Genomic DNA, 17,806 nt, shown 5'->3' with positions numbered 1-17,806 from the left:
GACTCCTCTCAGAGGGACTGTGAAGGGTTCTCTCAGAGGAACTGCGAGGGCTCCTCTCGGAGGGATTCCGTGGGGGTCTTTCCCAATACAAGCCGTGGTGGTTTCGCCCCTCATGTGCGAGTTTCTCTTTACGGTGACTGCACCTGGTTCTCTTCACAGGGGAACTGGGTAGGATTCTCCCTCCGGGCCAAACTCTGGTTCCTGGTTTGGACAAGTTCTTAGACTTCTTGCTGGAGATTTCATTTCTGTAAAAGTTTTCCTTTGCTCTGCGGCTACTATCCTTTCGAACTGTACCCAAAGGCTGCCCACCTGAGCTAGTTTGGGAACCTGTGGGCTTGGGCGACTGGAGAGGTCTGGGCTGGAAAGAGCTCTCTCTTTTTGGCTGTTGAGCTGATCTACATTGGTCTGTTCCTCCCCACAATATGTCCCCATGCTTAGTGGTTGAGCCTGTTGGCCTTAGCTTGGCAACTGGCATCCTGTCTCTTTTGATATCTCCTGGTGAGCAATAGTCCGTGGCTTTTTGTTTTGGACAGTAGTTTTTGCTTGACAAATTGTCTGGCCGTGCCCTGTCCTCAGGCTTCTGCCCAACAAAAGCCATAACTCTGTGTGCCGTTTGGAATGCCTGCTTTAGGCCCTGAAAAAGCAGTTGCATGAACTTGGGTTGGGAGGATTTTTTAGGTTGTCTTTTTAAAGAGGCAGTACTTGTCTGAGATGCTCCAACCCTCTTCCTTCTTAAATGAGATGGTAATTCCCTACAGGAACTCTCTATTGCGGTTCTACTGTTTGTATAGAATTTTGTGTTTTGTTTTCTAAGTGCCTTGGTGATTCTCTTCATTGGATATTTTGAATCAGAGGTCTTTTTGGTTCTCACTTTAGCCCATTTTTTATTCTGATTGCTTTCAGAGTCACTCTCTGGTGCAGCGTGAACTTGAGTGAATTCATAGTGCCCAGGCTCTCTAATTTCTGTCTTTTCTACTAAGTCAGGGCTGGCATATTGCCCTTGCCTGATATGAACTTGGACAGGAGCAGGAGACCAGGAAGACCCAGACTGAAAATCTTTTGTGGGAGTAGGACTCTTGAAAGCTTGAGTAGAGGTTTTAGCTTTCCTTCGTGATGGTGATACAGGGTTCCTTGGTATGATGGGTCTATCTCTTCCACGATACTTTGTGATTTGGGGTCTTTTCCCAGTTCGTAACCTAAAGCCAAGATGCAACCGAATCTCGCCATGGCCTTCAGGAGTGCTTACAAGGTGGAGCTGTGGATAGATAAGAAGATAAGGCCCAAAAGTGGCCTGTAATTTGTGACAGCAATTAAATCCTGAACATCGACCACACTGTAGGCAGATGGGGTATTTTAGGACCAGACCTGAAGCTAAAGGTGGAGGCACATTGGGGGGCATTTGACTCCTTAAGAGTTTTGCTGCTATTTTTAGCTGCAGATCTTGTAGCAACTGGAACTGTTCTGAGAAGTCAGTCTTGGCCTGGGAAAGATAACTTGGCTTGAGGGAGTATTGGGACTCAAAAATCCTTGTCTGTGAATCACTCTGTGAGTTCTCACACTCTTCCACTAGAACAGGATCTTCCCTGTTGTAAAATATCCTGAGGGAAGACTCTGACTTTACTGGGGCAGGAAGCTGGCCCCCTGCACATGAGATAGGCATGTGCTGAATGACTTTCTGAGATATATCACTGACCATTGAGTTTGTTTTCCTTATTCCCACTTTAGTCCCAGAGTATTGCTGTATTATGGAAGAAGTGGAGCCACGTGTCCACATCCTTAAGGCCATTCTTTTCTCATGACCATGACATAAAGTATGTCTTTGAATGTAGTTTTTAATCACTGAAGACTGAGAAATAGTATATGGGCCTCTCTGTAGCAGGCTCTGGGAAAATTCCATCAGTTCAGCTGGAACCCCAAATAAATGCTGAATAGATCGACAGGTATATACAGTAGTTCTTTCTGATAAAGAAGTTTGAGAGCAAAGCTTCCTTTCCATAGTGGTCCCCAAGACATTCCCCAGCATTAGCATAGTGGAGAGATATTTTCTAGGCAATCGCTGCCTCCAGGCATGACTCTCCCAGACATTCTGTTGTCTGCCCAGGAAAGACCTGATAAGGCCTCTTCGAGCCCCTGAGTCTGCCTGGAATGTCCTGGGTGGTGATCTCCAGCTTTGTGGTGGATGACTCTGGAGTGAGTTCTCTAGCTCCTCCATCTGCTTCCTCTTAGTCTTCTCCTTAGATATGACATCCACTCCTGGGATCTCAGGATTTGGGGTGTCCACAGTATTAGCTATCTTATCAGAGGGTTGATTATGAAGGCCCAAGGGAAGAGTTAAAGACTGTATCATAATAGGGTCTTTGGGCTGCAAAATATCTGTCCCAAGGTTTTTTCTATTCCAAACTCTTGATACTCCTGGCATGCCAGAATCCCAAAGGTCCCCTGATTCAGATGTTGTTTTGACAGAGCTTGAAATGAATGGGGTTGAAGAGCTGTGTAGAAACCTAGAGAAGTTAGTCCCTACTTGTAACTCTTCTGATGTTAACTCCTCAGATTCGCTATTCTGAAACACTTGTCCTAGATTCAAATCCTCAGGTTTCATGATTTTAGGAAGCTCTGTTTTTATGGCTATAGATTTCACAGCCTGAAGCCCTTGTTTATGAGTCAATACTGTAGGTTTCTCAAATGAAGATGTTTGCTGTGAGGTTAATTCTTCAAATTTAACTTGAATATTTGGCCTTGGAGTTAATTCTACAGGTTCCACCAGTTCTTGAAGATGTGGCCTTGGGAGTAAATCCAAACAATCCATTACTTCAATTCCTGATCCTAAGGCTACTCCTAGTGGTTCTACAACCTGAGGAATTGGTCCTGGTGCTAATTCCTCAGATTTTATGATTTGAAAGGATGGCCATGGGATTAATATAGTCTTTACAATTTGAAACCCTTTCAACTCCATTGTTTCCAAAATCTGGTGTGTTGGCTCTGTGATTAATTTCTTAGATTTTACATTTTGCAATCGTAGCCTTGAGGTAAACTCTGAAGGTCTCACATCTTGCAGTTGTGGAGTCAATTCAACATATTCTACCATTTGAGGGGTTGGTCCTGGTGTTGTGACAGACTTCACAACTTGAAGTGGCGACCCAGGGGTCATTTTCACAGATTCAACAACTTTTGGGGGATCTACTGAGGTTACCCCTACTGAATGAGCAACTTGAAGCTGTGTCCTTGCAGATTCTGTGACTTGATCTAGTGGCTTTGGACTAATCCTCCTAAATTCTATAATTTGACCCAGTGGTCCTGGTGCCGTCTCTGAATATTTCATACTTTGATTCTTTGACTGTGTTAGCCCCATCGATACCTCCTTTTGCTGCCATGTCTTAGAGGTGGGCTCCGCTGATTCTGCATGTCCCACAACTTGACTTGTTTGCTTTGGGGATAACTCTAAAGAGTCCTCCATTTGCTCAGAGACTGAACTTACAGATTCTAGGACTTGGTGTCTTAACCCTAGTGTTATCCCTGAAGATCTCACATGATGTTGTGGTTTTGGGGTCAATTCCATAGGTGTCTCCATTTGTAGCCCCGTCTTAGAAGTTAATTCCACAGATTTAGGAACTTGATGTCCTAGCTGTGGTGTCATCCCTGAAGTAGAATCTGGGATATGATATAATGACTGTGGAATCAATACTACAGAGTCTTCCGTTTGCAGTCTTTTCTCAGACATCACTTCCATAGATTCTAAATCTTGGGGATAGTGCCTTGGAGATCTCTCTGAAAATCCAGCAGCTTGACTTACTGCTTTTGGGGTCATTCCAAGGAATTCCTTCCCTTGCAGCATTGCCTCAGAGGTCAACTCCAGAGCTTCTGTAATGCGATGCTTGAGCTCCAGGGTAATCCCTTCAGATTCCACAATTTTTTGCAGTGGCCTTGTATATAACTGCCCCAAATCCTTAACTTGAGGCCATGACTGAGAGAGCAATTCCAGGGTTTCTGGGGTTTGGTAGCTTTTCTCTGGAGTTAAGTCTAAGGATTTTGAGACTTGATCCTTTAGCACTGGAATCAGATCAACAAATTTTGGGACTTGAAGATCTAGCTTCAGAGGCAACCCTAAAGATTCCATAACTTTACAAATGTGGCCAGAGGTTGCCCCCAGTGGCTTTGGGGTCAACTCCACAGATTTCTCTACAGTTTCTGGGTCTTTATATGCCAACCCTTGTGTCATTTCTGTAGATTCTGTGGCTTGATAAATTGGTACTGAAATCAAATTCACAGATTCAGGGACTTGATGTCTTGGCTTTGGGATCATCTCAGCATATTTTACAAACGGTTGCCCTGATCTAGGGATTATTTCAGAGGATTCCATGATTTGATAATTTGTTCTTGGATTTTGCTCCCCATATTTCACTCTTTGAAACAATGACCCTGGTGTTAACTCTACAGATTTTATAGTTTGCTGCAGAGACACTGAAGACAATTTCACATGTTTTATACTTTGCGACTTTGGCTCTGGAGTAAACCCCAAAGATTTCACACCTTGTTGCTGTGATTCTGGAGACAAATTTGAAAATTTGACACTAGTCAACATTGGTCCTGTTAGGAACTTCCTAGCTGGTTCTGATGCCAACACTGTTGATTTCATACCTTCCCATCCTAAAGTCAATTCTCGGCAATTCATGCTTTGCTGTTGGGACCCTCGTGTTAGTGCCACAGGTTTTATATCTTGAAAACATGATTTGGATGGAAAGACCACAGATTCAACACATTGTGACCCAAGGCATGATGTCAACCCTAAAGAATTCATGCTTTGAGGTTGTGGCCATGGGTTCAACCTCACAGATTTCACATCTTGAGAACATGGCTCTGATGAAAACACCACAGTTCTCTCAGAATTCATATATTCAGGAGGTGGTTCTGGATTTAACTCCACAGATTTCACTTTTTGAAAACATGGCTCCAATGTAAATACCTCACATTTTAAGTCCCACTGCTCAGAGCCTGAAATCAATTTCACAGAATTTGCACCACAAAGCAATGATGGTTTGTTCACCTCCACAGACTTTATATCTTTAAATGGTGGCTCTGGTAAAAATACCACAGATTTTACACTATTTAACTGAGGATCTAAAGCAAACACAGGTTGTATAACTTGCTGCTGTGACCTAAGGTGGTTCCCCAAAAATTGGACTCCTTGAAACTGTGTCCCTGGAGTTAACTCAGAAGATTTCACACCTTGCAAGTGTGGTCCAGGGTTGAACAGAATAGATTTTGTACCTTGGGATTCTGACCCAGGGTTCAATTCAGATGATTTCATGCCTAGTATCTGTGGCCCTGAATTAAACTTTATAGAATTTCTGCATTGACGTTTTGACTCTGAATTCAACTCAGAAGAATTCACACTTGGCATCTGTGGGCCAGAGTTGAACTCCATTGGCATTATGCCTGGAAACTTTGTTCCTGGAGTCAATTCACATTTTATGTCTTGGAAATGTTGCACAGATTTGATACCCTGAAGTTCTGGCCTTGGATGCAACTCAGAAGATCTCATACCTTGAAATTTTGTCCCTGAAGTCAATTCAAAAGATTTTACACCTTGCAAATGTAGCCCAGGGTTGCATCCAAGAGAATTTACACACTGAAGTTGTGACCCTGGAATGGGTTCAGAAGAATTTATACCTTGTGAATGCAGCCCAGGGTTGCACCCAGTAGAATTTGCACACTGAAGTTGTGGCCCTGGAATGGATGCAAAATTCATACCTTGCAAATGTGGCCCAGGGTTGCACCCAGTAGAATTTACACATTGAACTTGTGGCCCTGGAATGGATGCAGAAGAATTCACACTTTGCGAATGTGGCCTAAGGTGGCACCCAAGAGAATTTACACGCTGAAGTTGTGGCCCTGGAACAGATGCAGAATTCACACCTTGCAAATGCAGCCCGGGATTGCACCCAGTAGAATTTACACGCTGAAGTTGTAGCTCTGGAATGGATGCAGAACTATTCACACCTTGTGAATGTGGCCCAGGGTTGCACCCAAGAGAATTTACACACTGAAGTTGTGGCCCTGGAACAGATGCAGAATTCACACCTTGCAAATGCAGCCCGGAATTGCACCCAGTAGAATTTACACACTGAAGTTGTAGCTCTGGAATGGATGCAGAACAATTCACACCTTGTGAATGTGGCTCAGAGTTGCACCTGAGAGAATTTACACACTGAAGCTGTGGCCCGGGAATGGGTGCAGAAGAATTCATACCTTGCAAATGTGGTCCAAGGCAGAACACTTTAGAATTTATATCTTGAAGCTCTGGCCCAGGATTCAACTCAGAAGATTTTATACCTTGTAACTGTGGCCCTGTGTTTAATGCCATAAAACCTTTACACTGAATCTGTGGCCCTGGATTCAGTTCAGAGGATTTCCCACTTTGCAATTTAGGCTCATGCTTGAATCCTAGTGATTGCTCATCTGGAAGCTTTGTCTTTATGCACAACTCAGAAGATTTTATTCCTTGCAACTGTGGCCCAGCGTAGAACTCTAAAGATTGGGTATCTTGAAGCCTTGTTCCCAGGCGTAACTCAGATTTCACATCATGCAACTGTTGCTCAGAATTGAATTCCATAGATTTCGCATCTTCTTGAAGCTTTGTCCCTGTGCATAATTTTGAAGATTTTCTGTGTTGCAAATGTGGCCCAGGACTAAACACCAAAAATTTTACATTTTGAAGCTCTGGCCATGGATTCAATTTGTGAGATTTCTCATCTTGCTGCTGCTTTCCAGCATTGAACTTGGAAGGTACCACACTGTGAATCTTTGATTCCAAGGCCAACTCAGAGAGTTTTGCAACCTGCAATTCTGGGTCAGGGTTGACATCTGTAGAGTTCATTGTCTGAAGCTTTATCAACTCAGATTTCACACCTTGCAACTTTGCCCCAGGGTTGAATTCCATAGATTTCACACCTTGAAGGCTTATTGTTGGTGTCAACATAGATAATTTCCTATCTTGTAACTGTGGGGGTGAGTTGAACCCCAAAGATGTCCTATCCTGTACCTTTGTTCCTAGAGTCGATTCAAAAGATTTTACATCTTGCCACATTGGCCCAGGCATAAACTCCACAGATTTCATTTTTTGAAGCTTTGTCCTTGGGATCACTTCAGAAGATTTCATATCCTCCAATTGTGATCCAGACTTAAACTCCATAGATTTTACATCTTGAAGCTTTGTTCCCAAGATCAAGTTAGAATATGTCATATCTTGCAACTGTGGGCCTGAGTTGAACTCTACAGATTCCCCATCTTGAAGCTTTGTCTCTCGTCTTAACTCAGAAGATGTTACACCTTGTAGCTTTGGACCCTGGTTGAACTCTACAGATTTTACATCTTGAAGTTTTGTTCCTTGAATCAACTCAGAAGATTTTTCACTTTGTATCTCTGGTCCAGAATTGAAGTCCATTAATTTCACACATTGAAGCTTTGTGCCTGAGATCACCTCAGATGATTGTATACCTTGAAAGTATGGTCCGGAACTGAACTTCTTAGATTTTACACCTTGAAGTTTTATACCCATGAGAAAATCAGAAGGTTTTGTATCTTGTGACTGTGGGCCTGAGTCCAGCTCTGCAGATTTCACACCTGGAAACTTCCTCCTGAGGGTTAAATCACACTTTTCACCTTGTAACTTTGGACTAGGTTTAAATTCTACAGATTTCACACCTTGAAGTTTTTCCCCTAGGATTACTTCAGAAGATTTCACGCTGTGCAAGTATGGTCCAGAACTGAAATCTATAGATTTTACATCTTGAAGCTTTATACCCATAATCAATTTAGAAGAGTTCACATCTTGCAACTGTGGGCCTGAGTTGAATTCCAGCAATTTCACTTCTTGAAGCTTTGTCCTCGGTATGGACTCAGAGGATTTCACACCTTGCAACTGTGACCCAGGTTTGAAGCCTGTAGATTTCACATCTTGAATCTTGGTCAAGTCAGAAAATGGTATCTCTTTCAATTGTGAGCTGGGGGTTAACGCAATAAATTTCATATCTTGGGACTCTGTCTTAGGTATCAACTTAGAAGATCTGACACTTTGCCTCTGTGGCCCAGAGTTGAACTCAGATTTCATACCTTCAAGCTCTGTCTGAGGAGCCAATGCAGATGATTTCATACTTTTCAAGTGCAGTAGAAAGTTCAACTCTACAGTTTTATCACTTTGTAATTGTTGCTCTTGGCTTAATACCCCAGATTTCACCCCTGAAATCTGTGGCTCTTGTGTAAACACTAGAGAATTCACACCTTGAAGCTGTGTTCCTGGGGATAACTCTAAGGGTTTCACTTTTTGCAGCTGTGGTCCTGGATTCAACTCAGAAGATTTTATACCTTGTAAATGAAGCCCAGATTTGAATGCCATAGACTTTATATCACAGAGCTTTGTCCTTGAATTTGGGTCACATGATTTCATACTTCTCAACTGTAGCCCAGGTTTCAAATCAATAGGTTTGAACCCTTGAAGCTTATGCTCCCGGAGTGATGCCAAAGGTTGTATACCTTGGAGCCTTGGCCTTGGAGTCAACTCAGATGACTTCACGTCTCTTAATTGTATTATAGAGGATTTCGATGCTACAGTTGTGACACCTCGAGATTGTGAACCAAGATTTAGCACAGATTTCATACCTTGGCAATCTGATCTCGGTATCCACTGAACAGATTTCATACTTCCAAGCTGTGGCTCTTGGTTTAACTCCACAGTTTTCATGCCTTGAAGCTGTGACTCTGACATTGATGCCAAAATTTTCCCTCTTTGCAGCTGTGCTCCCGGGGACAACTCAGGTGTTTTCACACACTGCAACTGTGGCCCAGGGTTAAATTCCATAGATTTTGCACCTTGAAGTTTTGGCCCTAGAGTCAATTCAGATGACTTGACACCTCCAAACTGCATTGAAGGTTTCGACTCTGCAGGTTTGAAGCCTCGAGACTGTGACCCAAGATTTAACCCTATAGAGTTCACACCTTGGAACTCAGGTCTTGGTATCCACTGCACAGATTTCGTACTTCCAAGCTGTGGCTCTTGGTTTAACTCCATAGTTTTCACACCTTCAAGCTGTGGCTCTAAGGTTGACACCAGAATTTTCCCTCTTTGCTGCTGTGCTCCTGGGGACAACTCAGACGTTTTCACACACTGCAACTGTGGCCCAAGCTTAAACTCCATAGATTTTGCACCTTGAAGTTTTGGCCCTAGAGTCAATTCAAATGACTTCACACCTCCAAACTGCACTGAAGGTTTGGACTCTGCAGGTTTGAAGCCTCGAGACTGTGACCCAAGATTTAACCCTATAGATTTCACACCTTGGAACTTAGGCCCTGGTATCCACTGAAGAGATTTCATTCTTCCAAGCTGTGGCTCTTTGTTTAACTCCACAGTTTTCATACTTTGAAACTGTGGCTTTGAGGCTGACCCCAAGGATTTCACTTGGTGGATCTGTGGTCCTGGGGTCAACTTAGGAGATTTCATACTTTGCAACTGTGGTTTACATTCAAACTCTTTAGCTTTTACATCTTGCATATATGGTTCTGGAGTCAATTGAAATGATTTAATACCTTTAAATTGTAGCTCAGAGTTGAGGTCTATAGATTTTACATCTTCAGATTTCGACTCTGGAATTAACTCCAAAGACATTACATCTTCTGGCTCAAACCCTCTCTTCAATTGCCATAAATTCACACATTGCTGCTCTGGTGCATTTACAGATATCTGACCATCCTGTTCAGGCCCAGGAGATAAATCCACAGGTGTCATCCCTTGAAACTGTTGCTTTGGGGCTAAATCCACAGATTTTACACCTTCAAACTCCTGTCTTCTGGGTACATTCACAGATTTTACTACCGGCCGCTTTAGCCTTGGGATCATCTTCACAGACTTTACACATTGCAGCTGTGGATCTGGAGTCTCCTCTACAGATTTTAAACTTTGAAGCTTTAAACATGGGATAATCTCCACAAATTTCATATCTTGCATTTGTGGTGGCTCTGAAGTCATTTCCTCAGGTTTCATATCTTGTAGATGAGGTCTTTGAAGCACTTCCATAGATTTAACACCTTGAAGCAACGGACTTGGTGCAAAAGCCATAGACTTCACACCTTGCATCTTTAGCCCAAGTTTTAATTCCACAGCTTTCAAATTGTGCAACTGTGTACCTGGTATGAACTGCCCAGTTTTTAAATCTTGAATTCTTAAACCTGGAGTCAACTCCATACATTTTGCTCTTTTAAGCTTGGAATCAGGGGTAAATTCCACAAATTTGACATCTTCTATCTGTGAACCCAAGGTTTTCTCCACAGATTTCCCACCTTCCAGCTGTGGACTTGGGGTTATCTCCACATATTTCATACCTTCCAGGCATGGTCCTAGAGTTAAGCCCACAGATTTCATATCTTCCAACTGTGATCCTGAGGTCAGCAACTCAGACTTTAAACCTTGAAGCTTTGAGCCTAGAGTTAGCTCCCCAGGTTTCATACCTTCTGCCTGTGGCTCTGGGATTAATCCCATAGATTTGACATCTCCCGATTCTGGCTTTGGTGTTAACTGCATAGACTTCATACCTCCCAAATGTGACCCTGAAGTTAACTCCACAGCTTTTATATCTTCCAGCTGTGGCTCTGGGATCAGCACCTCAGATTTTAAACCTTGAAGCTTTAAGACTGGGGTCCACTCCACCAGATTTACATCTTGCAACTGTGATCCTTGGATCAGTTCAGATTTCACATTTTGCAACTGTGGTTTTCTGGTCAACTCAGAATGGTTTACACTTGGCAACCGTGGCCCAGGAGTCAACTCCATAGATTCTGCATCTGGTATCTGTGGCTCTGAGACTAATTTACAAGAAATTTCAACTTCTAACATTGGCACTTGGTTCCCTGCTACATATTTTACACCTTGAAACAATGGCTCTGGTACTAACAACTCAGGCCTAACCCCTTTCCCCTCTGGCTCTGGGGCCATCTCCATAGATGTTACCCCTTGTATCTTTGGCCCTGGGATCAACTCAGAAAATTTTACACGTTGTAGCTGAGGCCCTGAATTTAACTCTGAAGATTTCATACCTTGAGATTGAGTTCCTGGTGTCACATCAAAAATTTTGACATCTTGTAGCCATGGCTGTAGGTTAAGCCCTACCTGATTCATACCTTGAAGCTCTGGAAATATGTTTGCTAATTTGGAATCTTGTAGCCCTAACTCTGGAGCCACCTCCACAGAATTCACACCATGAAACATTGATCCTGGGGTTGGCTCCCCAAATTTGACACCTTGAAGCTTTGGCCTTGAAGTCAATTCAGAAAAGTTGCCATCTTGCTGCCATAGCCCTAGGTTTACTTCCTCAGGTTTCACGTCTTGAAATTGTAGTTCTGAGGTCAAATTCACAGACTTCTTGCTGTGAGACTGTGATCCTTCAGTGGATAGAACAGATTTCATAACTTCTACACATGGCCCTTGACTTAACTGCAAAGATGACTCTGGTGCAAACTCTAGAGAATTTATGTCTTCAAGCTGAACTCCTGGAATCAACTGTACGTGTTTGAAATCTTGAAGCTTTGGCTCTGGGATCAAGTTAGAAAATTTGGCATCTTGCAGGCACGGTCTTGGGTTTAGTTCCACAAGTTTCACACTTTGAGGTTGTGGTTCTGGAGTCAACTGTACAGATTTGACACTTTGATGCTTTGGCCCTGGAGTAAAATATGACAATTTGATTTCCTGCATTGGGGAATCTGAGGTTAATTCATCAGATTTCACACCATAATGTGGGGGTCCTGAGATTAAATTTACAGGTTTTTCTCCTTGAAAAAGTGGCCCTAGAGGTAATTTTGAAAATCTGACACTTTGCAACTGTGGCCCTGGGGTCAAGTCCATAACACATGGTTTTGGTCCTGTAATTAAATTTTTAGATCCTACCACTAATGGGGATGCCACTCCGGTTAACTCTATAGATTTCAATTGTTGCAGTAGTGGCTCTGATTTCTCATGTTGTATCTCTGGTCCTAGAGTCAACTCCAAAGATCCTGTTTCTGAATATGATAATGGCACTGGGGTCAACATCTCTGATTTCACACTTTGCAACTCTGATCCTTGTTTAAAATCCACAGATTCTTTCATTGTATGTTGCGATGCTGGAGTTTCCCCCATTGCTTTTACAAGATGGTGCATTGTCTCAGGAGTGCCTTGGAAAGATATTGAGCTCATCTCCATAGATTCTGAAGTTTGGCTCAATGACTCTGGAATAATTCCTAAAGATAACTGTGTCAATGCAATAGATTCTTCCACTTGGTGACAAGTGTCAGAGATCGACTTTGCTTCTGTTCCTTGATATCCTGGCCCTGAGATCATCCCTAAAGATTCTGAGGATTGATGCCATGGGGTCAATCCTTCAGGCTCTGTGGCTTGATGATTTTGTTTGCAGTTCATCTCTGCAGAATTTATTACTTGAAGTTGTGTCTGTTTGATCAACTCCCCATATTTCATACTTTGCACCTGTGTCTCAGGAATTAACTTCCTACATGCTACCATTTGAGGAGTTTTTACATCTTCAAGCAACAGTACTGGGGCTATCTTCTTAGATCTGATATCTTGTGACCATGGCTTTGGGGCCAACTCCATAGATACTGTATCTTCTGTTAGTGGTCTTGAGGTCAAATCCATAGTGTTTAAATCTTGAAATTCTGGTGGTAGGGCCAAATGAACAGATTCCACACCTTGCAACTGTGAAGCTGGGGTTAAACCCCCATGTTCTATAACATGTGGCTGTGCTGGTGGAATTATCCCCATGAAATCCATGGCTTGTAATAGTGCCACTGGAGTTACTTTTATGACATCCATAACTCGATGCAATGGTGCTGAGATCATTTCCAGTGATTTTTTGTTCTGATGTTTTGGCCCTGGAGTAATCTTCACCTGTTCCATGACTTCATGCTGAAGTCCTGGGGTAGTTTCCACAGTTTCCATGACAGTGTGTTGTGGCCTTAGACTCATCTTTTCTGGTCTTACAGCTTCATGGTCCAACAATATGTTCATCTTCACTGACTCCATGACTTGATATTGTGGTGTTGGGGTCATTCTTGTTGATTCTGTATGTGGTTGTGATTTGTTATTCATTCCCATAGAATCTATGACTTGAAGCAGTGCTACAGGAGTTACCTTCACATTATCTGTGACTTGATTCAGTAGTCCTGAGGCCATCCTCTTTGGTTCCATAACTTGGTGCTGAGGCCTTGGGGTGACCTCCACTGATTCAGTGATTTGATTTGGTGATTTTGGCATTACCTTCACTGTTTCCATAGCATCCACTGGTTCCACAACTTGATTTGGTGGCTGTGGGAACAAACCCACAGATTCTATCACTTCTGATTGTGATTCTGGGATCATCCCCATTGAATCCATGACCTGAAGTAATGCCAGTGGAGTTACCTTTATACTATCTGTGACTTGATATGGTAGCATTGGGGTCAACTCCACATTAGTTGTTTGTGTCTTATGCTGCTGTACCCTTTTTTCTGGAAGACCTATGACCTGCGGCTCTATACCAAGCTCTAGCACGTGTTTTGGGTCTTTCTTCAGTAAAGTGGTTTCCTCTTGAATTATGTTAACTCCTAAACTTCTGGGAGCTGGAGTGTCCATTGATGTAACTAAAGGCTTGGATCCAAGGATTTCGGGGCCATCCACAGGTTGTGACTGCTTATTTGAGGAAACTGACTGTGAAAATTCTGTTTCTGTCCTACTTAATCCAGATTTGACTCCAATGTTCACATGGAGCTGAAATGATGGAAGGTCTGGGGATTTATTGTTGATATTTTGTTCAGTGCTTTGATAAATGGGCATAGATGACTGGCTTTGGGGTTTCTCTGGTTCAGGGACTCCTCCTTGTACTTCGATTAAATAATTCAGCATTGCCCATGATTCCCTCACAGGCAGAGGCACCTTTTGTTTCCGCAAAGTACAAACCTTCCAAGACATATGTCCTTCTAGCTCCCCCCTAGCCAAAGGAGAGAGCTGGATTGGAGCTGACCTTGGGAGTTGTGGTCTTTCCTTGGAAACAGAATTTGGCCCATGATCTGATGTCAAATGCCTCTTGCTCCTTCTCTCACCTTTTGTTTTCTCTTGTTTGTAGATATTTAGGGATCCAAAAATAGAGTTGCTAAAAGAGCTTTGAGGTTGTAAGGGTGAATGATCTATCAAATTCTGAAAAAGTTTTGATTTTCCAGGCTCTGACAGCTGAAAAGGAGGCAGGGAGGTACCTTGGTTCCTGAACACAAATGGTTGCTTTTTGGGGGAAACAGGTAAACTATGGCTCCGGAATTGCCAGGTTGTTCCTTCAGAAAAGACAGGAAAGTTAGACAGGCTGGAACTATTACGTGATGATCCAGAGGAGATGCTGTGGTCAATAGAATGTTTTTCCTTCTTATAGTCACAACAGGGTAGAATAGCCTTCTGAGCCAAAAGAGCAGAGGAGGTGGAGGAAGAAATTATATCCTGTGATTCAGGCAAACCCATTTCCAGAAGACTTGATCTAAGAAATAAAGAGAAAAGTTTCCATTTTCTTTGAAGTAGGAAAAGGAAAAGGAAAGAGAGTGGCCATTTCAAATGCAAAATATTTTTGGCCTGAGGGAGAGTTGGGGAAAAAAGTTGCTTTCCCCAACATCAATTACTTATGGAAAAAATTCCCCACCAGGACAAAGGGAGACAACAGCTCTCATTCCACTCAGAAATGATCCTTAGACCAGTTGAACCCATAACTTACCCCACTGACAAAACTAACTCTTCTCCCACTTTCTCTCCCTCCCTCTCTCCTTTATCTCCTTGCTTCCTCCCTCTTAAAAGCTCTACCACCTTTAATCTCCCACCCAGAAAGTATATTCCCTGACCTTGCACTTTCCAGGTGTCGGAAGATCTGTTGAAGACTCCTATCCATTGACCAGAGTATGTACTCCTGGGTCCAGCCCACAGGGAGTCCTGAAACACTGGATGCAACAGAGTATGTCAGTGTAATTGAAGTGATATTAAAGTACCAGTAAGGAAAACAGTAAGAAGAGAGATTTAACTTGGAAAGGAGAAAGCTGTCATGGTGAGGGAAGTAAAACAACCAGGTAGTTTACTTGTAACTTTTACAGAATTTTATCAGTGGAACAGGCAGAAGAAAGAAAGAGTTTGCTGAAGACAGGCTTTACGTACCCAGTGCAACCCATCCTGAGGTTGTCTTCCCACTGTGGAGCTGGATGAAGGGGTGAAGAATCCATTAGCATCATGACTATTGGCATCATTTAGTCCAATCCCCTCATTTTGCAGATAAGAAAACAAAGATGAAGTTTTGCCCAAGATCATAAAGTTAATTAGTGGTAGAGCTCAGACTTAAGCTAGGTCTTGAGTTTTTTCAAAAAGCTATACTATGCTGCCTTCATCATGTAGTAGATGTAAGCTACACATATACTGGGAAGAGCAGAAATAATCATGGTAATAAGCATTTGGAGTAGGGAAAACAGGTCATGATATTTATCTTTTCCTCCAAAGGAGTTTATCTAGAATCTGTGGTGGGGAAATAAGGATACAGAAACTTCCCTCACCAAACTCTTGATAGTTACCCTTTGTTCCTTCTCCAATTTCACCAAGTTTCTTTCCAAATACTTTGGCCTTTGCACAAATGGAGATGAGGAAAGGAACCATGGAAAGAATTATGGAGCTGTGTACATCTCTTTGGAAGTGGAGGTGCTAGAAAGAATAGGCATACTTTTTCTTCTTCCATTTACATCTTCTTCTTCAACCTCCCTCCACCTGTTATTTAAGGATAAAGTCTTAAAGCAGACCCACCACTGATCTGAAGAATAAAGGATAGGGTCTTTCTGACCTGTGTACTTCTGGATCTTTTTCAATTTATGCTGCTTTGAAGCCTAGAGAAGCACACAAAGAAAAAAGAAAATCAGATTATGTTCCAGGTTAGAGCTTTTATTGATGGCACATCTCATTTTATAGAAATCAGATATTAATACATCTTATGTATCAGATATTGATACAGTTGGCATCCATAACCACATCATTAATTATCACCTCATTCATTTATTCCTGAATCATTTATCGAGTACTTACTAAGTTCTAGGTATTGTGTAGGGTGCTGGGACTACAAAGATAAATATGATCCTAGGAACTTACACTAGTAGGGAAAACAGCTCTCTAAACATAAAGTGCCATGAAGTAAATGCTGTAACAGATACATAAATTTTAGGGAATAAGAGGACTGCCTCTATATATAATATATTAACCTCCTAGGAGAGAAGGGAAGAATTGCTCAAGAAGTTGCATTTTTTGTACTGGAGTTCAAAGAATCAGCAGAAGATTTTTAGGTAAAGAAAGAGTATTCCAGGCAAGTAGGAACATCACTGAGATCAGCACATCGTGATTGTCAGGTGCACTTTTGCTAAGTAGTGGGAGATGCTAGGCCGAAAAGATAGCTGGAAGCCTAACAGTGGAATTTTCATTTTAGTCTGTAGGTCAGCATTTCCCAACTAGTAGTTAGTGAACTCCTGGGGTTTTTGCAAAGGTTCTCCAGGTCATTTTAAAGGCATTAGTGACATTTGTTACCATTTCAAATAAAACTAATATTTATTTCTTCTCTGTGAATCAGGACATCGGTCTCTGAGAGTGTATCAAAAGAGCTTACACAACAATTAGCGGGGACTTCATGAATATGCTCATGACTCAGTAACTCAATTTACTACTCAGCTGAATATCACTAGCTATAGTGGTTGTTTTGGCCTTTAGACAGTTTTTAATTGATTTTATGCCCAGTCATATATTATTTAATAACTTATGGCCATAATGGACCATTAATTAAAAACAAAAAGCAAAAGGAAAACCAATGTGAAAATACAAGTTAATAATATGTTTACAAATGATCTTTCCATATATTTAATCTCAGAATGATCTATTCATATCACAGACCTAAATAATCTGAAAACACTTGTACCACAAAACCCCTGGAAATGCTGAATTAAATACAACACCTTTTTAAATGCAGAATTTAGAGTAAGGGAAACCCTACAGGCCAAAAATAAAGAGAAAACTGAAAAACAAGAGTGGAAAGTCACCTGATACTTCAGTGTCCTACATCATTCTCAGTGTCAGTCAGTAAGGTATTTGGGTTAACAACAAGTTAGGGACAAAAAACAAGGCTCACGTGAAGTGTGTATTTGGAATTGAGACCCTGGAAAAAGGCCAGGATTCTCAAAGCGCTACATGCTCAGTGGAAAGTCAGCTGGGAAAAAGATCTTCCCGCCAGATGAGGAAGTTGGGGCTCCAAGTGGGAAAAAGAGCCTTCTCTGAGAATTTTAACCATGAGTCTATCCTTATACTGGTTTGGAGTTTTAATTTATATCCACTGTGTATAGCCATGAACCCCCAAACTGAAAATAAAAGTAGAGTGATCCTGGGCTAGTAATGCTCTAGGGCAAAAGGCAAAAGTAAATATAAATTTCCTTAGAAATTAAAAAGTAATGGAAGAGGAAGGAGAAGAAAAACAATTCAAATTGCTATACATTAATAAATGTGAAAAATCTAATGAAATGGTTAAATTCCTAGAAAAAAACTAAAATATCAAAATTGGGCAAAAAAATAGATCATTTAAGTAGACCAATAAGTATGAAAGTAACTGAAATGATAATGAAAGACAGTCTCCATCAGACCTCACAAAAGAATTCACAACAAATTAGATGACAAAATGGAGAATTTTGGCCAGGAACTAGGAATTATATTTAAAAAGATCTAAGGGAAATTCTAGAACAGAAAAAA

At 41.8% G+C, this 17,806-nt stretch overlaps 1 protein-coding gene across 1 annotated transcript in view; it reads right to left on the bottom strand.

The window, feature by feature from the left end:
- The window catches only part of LOC105816871 (chromosome unknown open reading frame, human C2orf16), an 11,657-nt gene extending 1,423 nt beyond the window's left edge, over positions 1 to 10,234 (bottom strand). The window contains exons 1-2 of the mRNA XM_012652412.1: positions 10,219 to 10,234; positions 4 to 4,686 (exon numbers count right to left, since the gene is read on the bottom strand). Of these exons, the coding sequence (XP_012507866.1) occupies positions 4 to 4,686; positions 10,219 to 10,234 (4,699 nt within the window). The remainder of the gene's footprint in view (positions 1 to 3; positions 4,687 to 10,218) is intronic.
- Between the last annotated feature and the right edge of the window lie 7,572 nt (positions 10,235 to 17,806).

This window comes from Propithecus coquereli, unplaced genomic scaffold (genome assembly GCF_000956105.1).
Source record: "Propithecus coquereli isolate 6110/MARCELLA unplaced genomic scaffold, Pcoq_1.0 Scaffold39, whole genome shotgun sequence".
NCBI classification, from domain to species: domain Eukaryota; kingdom Metazoa; phylum Chordata; class Mammalia; order Primates; family Indriidae; genus Propithecus; species Propithecus coquereli.
Note: the sequence above shows the minus strand (reverse complement) of the source record. Positions and strands in the feature narration are given on the sequence as shown.